The 11087-nt window shown below is 49.1% G+C and overlaps 1 protein-coding gene across 4 annotated transcripts in view; it reads right to left on the bottom strand.

The window, feature by feature from the left end:
• Window positions 1-2289: 2289 nt before the first annotated feature.
• Window positions 2290-11087, bottom strand: part of EDRF1 (erythroid differentiation regulatory factor 1) — a 34997-nt gene continuing 26199 nt past the window's right edge. For all 4 annotated transcript variants that reach the window (XM_066239922.1, XM_066239924.1, XM_066239923.1 and 1 more), the window contains 5 exons: window positions 10832-10981; window positions 8137-8290; window positions 5603-5718; window positions 3773-3924; window positions 2290-3021 (listed from right to left, as the gene is read on the bottom strand). In XM_066239922.1, coding sequence (XP_066096019.1) covers window positions 2865-3021; window positions 3773-3924; window positions 5603-5718; window positions 8137-8290; window positions 10832-10981 — 729 coding nt within the window. In that variant the 3' untranslated portion in view covers window positions 2290-2864. The remainder of the gene's footprint in view (window positions 3022-3772; window positions 3925-5602; window positions 5719-8136; window positions 8291-10831; window positions 10982-11087) is intronic.

Raw genomic sequence — 11087 nt, 5'->3', positions numbered from 1 at the left:
GGACGACGGGACAACGGAGAGCCAGAGGGTTCTCTCCCGAGAGAAAAAGCCCGGCTTCTTTCAGAGAAAACCAAAACCAGCTAGATTTTCAGGAACCAAATGAACAGGGCTCCCCAAGTTAAAACCAATGGAAAAAAGTCTCATTGAACTTTTTTAAATATTGGATTTAAAAATCAACTTCTCAGGCAAAAAAAACCCCCAAAAAAACAAATGCTGAGGAATCCGCCTTTGTTTTCCACAAAGACGTTGAGAGTCAGTCTGCAGTCTGGGTCCCCACACTGCCCACTGTTCCCACCGATCTCCTGGGTGGCCAGAAGACAGCCACTGCCCCAGGGTCCAACCTCAGATGCCGCCACTCCCCTAGGACACCAGCTGTCTTGCCTAAGGTCAGATGCAGCGGTTGCCCTGGACCCTTACCTCCTGGCTGCAGCTGGTGCCCTGGCTCTCTGTCCACACAGGGCATTCTGGTTTGAATCCGGTCCTGTATCCCGAATAGCCCTGACCAGACAGCTTCCTGGCTCGCACCCTTCAAAACAGGAAACACGTTACATGGCAGTTTATGTTCCAAAGGCCAGACTATCCAGGTCAGACAACTGAGCCCACTTGCATAAGGGTACCTTTTCTGTATCGGTTACCTCCAGGATAGGCACTGGGTTCCTGAACATTCACAAAACGCAGTTTTTTATTTTTTATTTTTTTTATTTTATAGAGACAGAGAAAGAGAGTCAGAGAGAGGGATAGACAGGGACAGACAGGAACAGAGAGATGAGAAGCATCAATCATTAGTTTTTGGTTGCGCGTTGCAACACCTTAGTTGTTCATTGATTGTTTTCTCATATGTGCCTTGACCACGGGCCTTCAGCAGACCAAGTAACCCCTTGCTCGAGCCAGCAACCTTGGGCTCAAGCCGGTGAGCTTTTGCTCAAACCAGATGAGCCCACGCTTAAGCTGGCAACCTCGGGGTCTCGAACCTGGATCTTCCGCATCCCAGTTCGACACTCTATCCACTGCGCCACCGCCTGGTTAGGCGAAAACCGCAGCTTCTTAACACAAACCAACCCCCCAATGTCCTATGTGGCAATGGGGACAAAATGTAGGCACTGAGATTAATGGAAAAAGATTCAGTCATCCCAGTGACCAGCCCACCAACAATTCTTTTAAAGGAACATCTAAAACACGAGCACTTTTAAGAAGCTTTAAACTCAAGTCGGCAAAATTACAAAATGTTTTAAAAGCATCTCTTTCCCCCTCCGTGGGAACCTTGTACTATTGCTCTGACAAAGGAAGACAGCTAAGATTTGGATCTTCTCGCTTAAATACACATTGTCCCCTTGACCGAAAGGCTGTTCAGCTAGGGGCTGGGGCTGCTGGCTAGGACAGGCAATGTTCATGCCCGCCTCCCCCTTCTTCCTACAGAAGTAGAAGACCCTTTCTGATTTCATTAATCCAAATTAGATGTGATCTACGGAGGTGTCCAGTTTAACCAGCAAAGACTGTGACTCTGTGTGCTTGACGCAGGGGACACAGTGACAGATGTCCTAATAGGGACGTGGCCGATTTTTGTACAACTGCTTTACGACTTAAGTCAAAACTTGAAATGCTCCCATGATTAATTTTTGAATACTGGTACAAATATGTCCCAAGGACAATGCAAATAACAACAAGGAAGTGGACAAATGGCAAGAGGCTGTTCTGTCAAGCGGTGACAGATGTCAGCTCACTGCCAAGGAAAACACCTGGGAACCTCAGTGGATGAGAAACAGACCGTAAAAATTCAGCTTCAAACAACGTCTCTCCCAGACACCTGACCAGCCCAGGGCAGCCTTCTTCAAAGAGGGTTCGTGGGAGCGGCTGCCAGGCACCATGTAGCATCCGTGCACAGCAAGTGACCCGCAGCTGACAGTGAAGGCCACCAGCAGCGTCTCTCCTGACTGGGGACCAGGCCAGTGACCATAGGCAGGGCGAGCTTTGGTCTCCCCTGGTGTCCTGCACGAAGCTGGGCTGTACCCCACCCCCTCAGGACGAGGGCAGCTGCACTGACCACAGGGACAGGCAGGGATGGGCAGGGACGGAGTGTGCTATGTGCCAGACAGGAGCTATGGGCTGTGCCAAGTCGAGCAGAATACTAGTGAGAAGTCAGTGGGTGGCAGAATTTTACTTTTAATGTTTTAATTTCATTTTGTAAAATTTATTAACCAAATCAGTTCAAATCAAAATTCAATGTGAAGAACGTGAAATAAAGACAAAACACATTTTAAATAAATAACTTATTTATTCAAAATAGTTTTCTTACCTTATTCACAGTTTCAAGTTTAAAATAAAAAAGGAGGGTAGTGCCGGTCGTGATCAACTGCCGTACAAAGCCAGAGAAGGCAGACCCCAGCATGCACTAACACGGAGCTCCGCAGAGCCCTGCCGGAGGCTTACAGGGCACACACTTCTCCCTGGACCCTGCAGAGGGAACTACTGTAGACTTAATCCACTTGAACCACTGAAGTCACCTGGATAGAGTTCCCTTAACCTCAGGGAACATCTGCCCAAAATAATTGTGTCTTAACCCCATGTAGCTTAACATACTGCAAACACTTCAGAGCGTGCCCGCGTCCCCGCATGCTGCTGCCGGGCACACGTCTCTGCGAGGAGTGCCGGGATGCAGGTCTGGTGCTGGCTTCTGCACTGCCAGTGAAGAAGCCCAAGGCCTCGGCCACGACCTGTGCCGTCACAGGAAATGAGGACTCACGCTTCCGCTGCGGTGCCTGCCGGAAGTGGTGTTTCCCGTGCGTTTAATTAAATGAGCACCGAGTGCACCCAGGCCTGAGTGCAGAGCGCACGACGGCACCTGCGCGGACACGCCCCGGCGTGCGTCACTGAACGGCGCTGCCCTGCGCAAGCTGGTCCAGCAAGTAGACGAGCACGTCGATTCTTTCCACGAGACTCGTGTTCCTGTCCGCGGTAGCTCTCAGGAGCTGGGAGTAAATCTGCTTGTTGGCTCTGAGGGCTAGGTCTTCTTCCACGTTATTGCTGGGGTGAGACAAAACACAACACAGGAGTGATGTGACAGTGACAGCACCCACTGCTCAAAAAGGGGATGCCACAGCCCAGCCTCCACGTGATGGGGGTGGGAGGCAGCCACGTCCAGGGAGCAGTGCTCTAGGAGGCCAATCTGCACCTCCTTGTTCGTCTGCTTGTGAGCCTGTTTTCAGACATTCATTTCAATACACTGATTAAAACCAATGTTCATTCTTTTGTTAGCAATATCTGAGTGCCCACTAGGTACGGGAAGCGCTCCCTGCCTTCATGGCGTCTGCGTTCTGTCAGGCAGGAAGGGGACACACCGTGAAGTCACAGTGCAGATGGCTGGGGCAGCCCCTCCCCTCGCCCGGCTGAGGATACTCCAAAGAGCCAATGGAAACAAACCATGAAGACACAGGGCAGATGGCCGGGGCAGCCCCTCCCCTCGCCCGGCCGAGGACACTCCAAAGGGCCAATGGAAACACACCAGAAGCAACTACAGGCAAGCTCCTTCCCCTGGGGCAAGAATGACCTCGGCCTTGATGCCCCGAGCCTGACTCACGGGACGACCGCCCCTCACGTATCTAACACGTCGGCGCCACTTGCGTGTGAAGAATGCTCTGCAGCTGCTGGGTGCTGGGCAGCTGTCCACTGAGCGGCACAGCAGCTGAGGTCCCGGACGCCGCGCAGGGACTCTGCGCAGGGAAGCCACAGCCCGCCCGTGCACAGCCCCCCGCGAACAAGACAGCGTGCCCCTCACCTGGCTCTCCGCCTGCCTGGAGACAGCAGCTTGATGGACTGCAGCAGCAGGAAGGACAGCCGGGACTCGAATATGCTGAGCAGCCGAAGCACCTCCTCCCGGCTCAGGCTCGGGGCTGCCTCCGTGGCGGGGCTGCTCTCGGCACTCTTAGCCTGCAAACAGCGCAGTTTCTTACCCACGGTTCCCGCCAACTGCAGTTCACAGCAAAGCGATGGAACGGAGCTTCATTAATCCAGTAAGCTTCCAACCAAAAGCACACAGCCTGCCAACTCAAGAGCTCTCATTCCAGGGACAGTGCTGTTGGCGGTGGTGGCAGAGGCTGTGCCAGGCCACCTCCTCTCCCGAGACCACGTTATAAACTAAACACAACATAACTATGCCTCAGACCTAATCGGCGCTTAGGAAAATGAAATTAATTCTTAACAAAGATCTAACTTTCCAACATCAGATGCAAAAGGAACAAGATAGAAATGGGATCCTCCCAGGGTCTGCAAACCAGAGCTGGAAGTCACAGCCTGCTGTCCCGTGGGGACTCGGGGAAGTTTCTAGCAAGTGCAGCAGCAGCATGAATGCTAGGATGCCCAGTAAACTAAAAAGGCTCCCTTAGAAGCCTGCTTAGCTCACTCAACATGCAACTGCTCCCGGCAGTTTAGTAGAAAGTACTAGAGAGCGTAGGCCTTTTCTTTCTCTTAAAAAACAAAACTCCAGCGTCAGCCTGGCCTGCAGAAGTCCCGGGTTTGATTCCCGGCCAGGGCACACAGGAGAAGCGCCCATCTGCTTCTCCACCCCTCCCCCTCTCCTTCCTCTCTGCCTCTCTCTTCCCCTCCCGCAGCCGAGGCTCCATTGGAGCAAAGATAGCCCGGGCGCTGGGGATGGCTCCTTGGTCTCTGCCCCAGGCGCTAGAGTGGCTCTGGTCGCAACAGAGTGACGCCCCGGAGGGGCAGAGCATCGCCCCCTGGTGGGCGGGCCGGGTGGATCCCGGTCGGGCGTATGCGGGAGTCTGTCTGACTGTCTCTCCCCGTTTCCAGCTTCGGAAAAATTAAAAAATAAAAATAAAAAATAAAATAAAAACTCTGCCCTGGCCAGTTGGCTCAGTGGACAGAGCATCAGCCTGGCATATGGATGTTCAAGATTCAATTCCCCATAGGGTATACAAGAGAAGTGGCCATCTGCTTCTTTCCCCATCCCCTTCTCTCCCCTTTCCCCTCTTGCAGCCAGTGGCTCGATTGGTTCAAGTGTCTACCCAGGCATTGAGGACAGCTCTGTTGGTCCTAGCGCTGTCTAAGGCACTAAAAATAGCTCAGTTGATTCTAGCATTGGCCCTAGACAGTGGTTGCTGGGTGGATCCCAGTTGGGGCACATGTGGGAGTCTATCTCCCCTCCTCTCACTTAAAACAACAACAACAAAACAAAACAAAAGCCCACACAGGAAAGCAAAACCTAACAGAGACTATACTCCCAGGGCCTTACTAACCAAGGTCTATGTGGTTATTTTAAAATGTAAAAGATAAACTTGCAAGTTAAAACAATTAGTAATAATTCCACCAAGAAAATATAATAAATCTTAATGTTTTTATGCAAAGCTGACACATATATGTTTGTATATACAGGGAGGGGCAAAAGGAGGTTTACAGCTGTGAGGAGGTGAAACAATTCTTATATTATTATTTATTAGTTATCGTATTGCTGTCCATATGAACACTGTAACCTACTGTACATACACACTACATGTGTATAATACACATGTACCCCATGCACACGTACTATACACATTCACCACTTAGCATAAGACACGCGGACAGACACAACCACTTTCTTTTCTCCGTTTACCTGGTCTAGCTCCTCTACAAGCTCCTTTCTGATGAGCTGGAAGGCGTGCTTGGTTCTCACCATTATGTCAAGAGCCCCAGACAGTGTTTTCAATTTCCCAACGTTGCTATTCTGACCTAGAGATTAAACACAAAGCGATCATTCTTGTAAATACAAATCGAGAAACCCAATGTCAATGTGTTAATAAAAATTCTGCCATTCAGATGATGAAACAGGAACGTAAGAGGAGCTCAACAAATCTTCCAAGTCCAAAGTTCTAGTAACTGTCCCTACAAAAAATGCGAAGCCCAGATAAAGCAGCAGAGTCCTCCTTTCCCTGCCTCACCACCTGGTTCTGCTGGGGTGGGTACACAGCTATCTGTGCTGAGAGCCGGTACCTGGGTCTCAGGTTAAAGGGGACAGCCAGGAGTCTGTGGTATAAAGGCCACCCCACCATTTACCAGCCACTAAGTCTCTGAAGCACTTAGTACCAGTTGTCCTGTCAAAAGGCATATCAACTTTCTGTTCAAAGCAGGCTGAGCCAGGATTCGATTTACTTTAGGACATGAGTAAATAAACCTTCCTTCAGCTGACACTGCAAAGCGCCTCTCCCGCCCTTGGGCACTTGCATTCAGTTGTGTGCAGTGACCTGTAGTAGGGATCTACCCTTGTTCACACAGAACTGACCTCTGTCCCTGCCCCCAGGGGTGATTTATAAGCCCTGGGAATACTCTGACAGGGGTCTCTGCTGACCTGGGGTACCCTGGGTCACACCGGATAGCCTAATAATTGCTGTACTGTGGGGGCTTTGGTCCTCACGACTCCAAGAGGGACAGAAGTAAAGGTCATCTGTGTGGCATCTGACCATGCCTGTTGGTGTCCCAATAAAAACTCTGGACACCAAGGCTTGGATGACTTCCCTGTGGGAAACACCCTGTGCACACGGTTATTCATCACTTAGCACTATGACTCCCCGGCAAGGGGACAGCCAGAGTTCTCAACAGGCTCCGTGCTCAGAGCTCTCCCGGACCTGCCCCGCACACCCCCTTCCCCTGGCCGGTACTCCTCTCCCTCTATCCCACACAGTGACCACGAGGGGAACAGCCTTCAGTGCACTCTGTGCATCTTTCCAGTGAAAGGTCTAGTGACTTCTGAGACCCCTCAATTTGCAGCTGGTGTGAAGTGGTCTTGGGGAGCTCCAATTCTGTAAATGGAATAACTATCACCTCTTCCTTTACATCATGAACCACATATTATCTTAAAGGGGCAGAGGGCAGATATTAAGTATATTAGGAAGCTAAATTTGAATCTTATGTACTAGAGAAAAAAAATAAAAGGCATTGTAAACTATAGCATTTGTTAATCTGGCTAACGAAACACCCCAAATATTTGCATTACTTTTCTCGAGTATTCATAGTAGTAAACTTTTTTTTGAGCAAGAAACAGAATGGAAAAAAAAGAGATGAGAAGTATCAACTCATAGTTGCGTCACTTTAGTTGTTCACTGATTGCTTCTCATACATGCCCTGACCAGGGGGCTCCAGCTGAGCCAGTGTCCCCTTGCTCAAGGCAGCGACCCCACACTCAAACTGGATGAATCTGTGCTCAAGCCAGCGACCTTGGGTTTCGAACCTGGGATCCTCAGCATCTCAGGTCAACGTTCTATCCACTGCACCACCACAGTCAGTTAGTATTAAACAATTTTTAAAAAGGGAATTAACTGTATTTATCATCCTAGCAAATTTGTTTCTGGTATCTATTCTTTTTTATAAAACTGATGCCTACTCACTAAGAAATTCAAACATGCAGAAAATTCAACGATGGAAATGCAGACAGAAGACACCCCAAACCTCCCCCGGAAAGAGCGACCCACACACCCGCTAGGCATTATACACTGGACAAAAGTTAACAAAAATGCTTTTAGTAAATTGTGTGTTTAACTGTTCTGAACAGGTAGTATGTTCTCAAGATGTATGAAGCCCAAATCGGCACACGGGTGAAAGAACCCCCCTCCCCCATCCCACGCAACACTGTCATGTCACTGGTTTCCTGAGCCTCACACCTGGGCTGCTACGCTCTCACGTGTGTGTCAAGCTTTCCACTTACTTTAACTTATAGAAGCCCCTCTCCAGCCGGTCCCCTCTCCTGCCCGCTGCCTGACCTTGTCCAGGACCCGCCTGGTCCAGAACCACAGCCCACGGCGGCAGCACCGGCCACATGGGTCACAGGATTCCAGGGGACCCCCTTTTTCACCACTGCTCTTCTGTTCCTAGCTTGTCCACAATGATTTCAATCGCTGTCTACACTGATTTGTCACACTTTTTTTTTCAGATGATACCTCACGAGCTGTCTTTCAACTTTCCTAGTCATCGAACATAATCTAATCTATTTCTCTAAGTTTAAAGAGCACTCAAGAGTGCGGAGACTTCTGGTCTCTACCCTAAGCCAATGACTGGGCAGAAAGAGGGAGAACAGTGTTCCGTCCACCCAGCAGGGGCCCAGAGGCCGGCTTTCCCCCGCCCGGCAGGGGCCCAGGGCCTGGCAGCGACCCTCACCGGTCATCTGAAACTCCGCGAAGGCTACACGCTCCAGCTGCACACGCAGGAGCTCGCAGGGTGTGTCCTTCAGGACCTGGAAGAGCTTCACGGCCTTGCTGTAGTGGAGGTCGGCCAGCGCCCGGTGCTGCTTCCGCAGGTGCTCGTCGCCGACCTAGAGCCAGGGCGGGGTAAAAGCACCAAAGGCCTGGGTTCCACAGTGACCACCTAATCAGGCCCCTGTCCACATCACTGCACGCTGAGCTTTCTAGTGTTGTTGTTGCTCTAGAAGTCTTAGTATTAGCGTTTACACTTCGGCCTGCAATCCAGTTTCAGGTAATTCAGTATGTGATGTGAGGTGGGAGTCCCACTCCATTCTGCCTGTGGGCAGCCATGTCTCAGGCTATTTGCTGAAAAGACAGGTCTTCCCCCACTGAAGTGCCCTGGAGCTCCGAAGCTGGCTTATGCCTTGAGGCGTTAGTATAAGGTCTACCGAAAAGTTCTGTCCATTTTTGGAATAAAACAAAATACAAATTTTTCTTACCGTCAATAAACTTTATGGGAAACTTTATTAAATAATATAATTGCATTATTAATGATTTCTTGCCAGCATGAGGGCAATTTGTATATCCCATTTTTGAAAAATGTTTTTATCTTTTTTATTTATTTTTTTTATTTATTTATTCATTTTAGAGGAGAGAGAGAGAGATTGAGAGAGAGACAGACAGACAGAAGGGGGGAGGAGCAGGAAGCTTCAACTCCCATATGTGCCTTGACCGTGCAAGCCCAGGGTTTTGAACCGGCGACCTCAGCGTTCCAGGTCAACGCTTTATCCACTGCGCCACCACAGGTAAGGCTGTTTTTATCTTTTGATGCGAAAAATTGAACCAGTGCTTGTTTGATATCTTCTTCATTTTTGAATTTTTTGCCCTTCAAAAAGTTTTGTAAGGACAAAAAGAAGTGATAGTCGGAGGGTGCTAAGTCCGGGAAATATGGTAGATGAGACAGACATGCTTCTGTAGCATTTCTTCCTTGTTGAAATTCGTAAAAATTACAGTGGCGTAAATGAACTTTAACAGTAGCCATGGGTATACTATCGTTTCACACATAAGACTAACGTGAATCAACTTTGTTTTAGTTAATTTGCTACGTCAGTATGTACATATTAAGTGATAAAAATAGAGGCACATATGCGCCAAATAAACATGTGCTTACGTGTCAAAACTTGTTGTGATATAAACGGACAAAACTTTCCAGTAGACCATATATTAGGCCATCGAGGTTCTAGGCCAGGGGTCCCCAAACTTTTTACACAGGGGGCAGTTCACTGTCCCTCAGACCGTTGGAGGGCCGGACTATAAAAAAAACTATGAACAAATCCCTATGCACACTGCACATATCTTATTTTAAAGTAAAAAAACAAAACGGGAACAAATACAATATTTAAAATAAAGAACAAGTAAATTTAAATCAACAAACAGACCAGTATTTCAATGGGAACTATGCTCCTCTCACTAACCACCAATGAAAGAGGTGCCCCTTCCGGAAGTGCGGCGGGGGCTGGATAAATGGCCTCAGGGGGCCGCATGCGGCCCGCGGGCCGTAGTTTGGGGACCCCTGTTCTAGGCAAACCTGAATCTGGGCTGGGCAAACGGAGAGAGTCAAGGGCTTGCGCAAGGAGGAGGGAGATCCTCTCTGATTAAGCTGGACCTCAAAGGACAGTAACCTCTGGATTAATGCAACTTGAAAGTAAACTCTTGCCCAAAGGAGTGCAAGATAAGTTGTCCCGGTTCTAAGCTAAGAGGAAAATCAAAACCAAACCATCCCTCAGAAACTGGAAGCCCAGGACGCCCAGCAGACGCAAGACAACCTTTCTGAACAAAGGCACCTTCAGCCTAGGTCTCAAATTATTCCTAGAAATACATGGATCTGAGCACAGACTCATCAGGGTAGATTACTTCTAAGAGGCTCAAAGGGAAACAACCACAAGTCCAGTAATCAGTGAGTGGATAAACTGTGACACGATCACTTCACAAACACGACAGGACTGAGAAAGTGAGCAGCCATGGGTACCAGCCCAAAGAATCTCAGGAACAGGACGCCGAGTGCAGCAATGCAGCCGCAGAAGAGTCTGGTGAGATGATTTGCCTCCAAGGCTCACAAGCAAGTCAAGTGGGAATGTATTGCTTCCGTGGTAAAAACCGAAAGGTCTGAGCACAGCAGAAAATCCAGGCCAGTGCTTACTCGGGTGGGTGCAGAGGAACTTGACAGGGAGGCCGCAGGGGACCCCATTCTCCCCTCCCTAACCTCACAGCGAGGGACGCAGGCCTTGCTTCCTGGTATTCATCTATACGCATGCTTCCCATACATTTCCTACTTTTACATGTGTGCTATATTTCACAATAAAAATTCTAAAACATGGGAGATGGGTACTTCAAGATTTACAAAAAACTATTCTTATAATTTCTAAGTATATTTTAAAAAGTCAAAATAGTAATACACCCAGGCAAATATACAACTTTGCAGACCAAGACCCAATTATGGTGGAGAGAATTACACGGCATCAGGCGAACGGGGGAATGCCTACACTCCACGTTTCTCTAAGTAGCTAATGGAACAGAAGGCATTTCAAATACATGTTGCAATGTAAGAAAAGCACCCCAAACACTTCGGAATGGACTTGGCCCGGACCATGAGCTGGCGAGGCGGCAGGTACCTGGTTCCTGAGGCAGCTGTGGTACATGGATGCCAGCCTGTGGTGGACGGTGGCCGCCCGGTACTGGCACAGGGGCTGCCGCGCAGACGCCGAATCCACGTCACAGTGCTTCAGGGACTTCATCATCGCCTCACTGACCTCTTTCTCTATCTGGTCATTTATTTTTAAGGGGGAGGCAAAGAAAAGAGATAAGCCCACAATTTTAAGTAGGAAGTTCAGAAACACTGACATCCTGACTGTCAGAGGAAACGCCCTG

This window comes from Saccopteryx bilineata, chromosome 7 (genome assembly GCF_036850765.1).
Source record: "Saccopteryx bilineata isolate mSacBil1 chromosome 7, mSacBil1_pri_phased_curated, whole genome shotgun sequence".
Taxonomy (NCBI): Eukaryota; Metazoa; Chordata; class Mammalia; order Chiroptera; family Emballonuridae; genus Saccopteryx; species Saccopteryx bilineata.
Note: the sequence above shows the minus strand (reverse complement) of the source record. Positions and strands in the feature narration are given on the sequence as shown.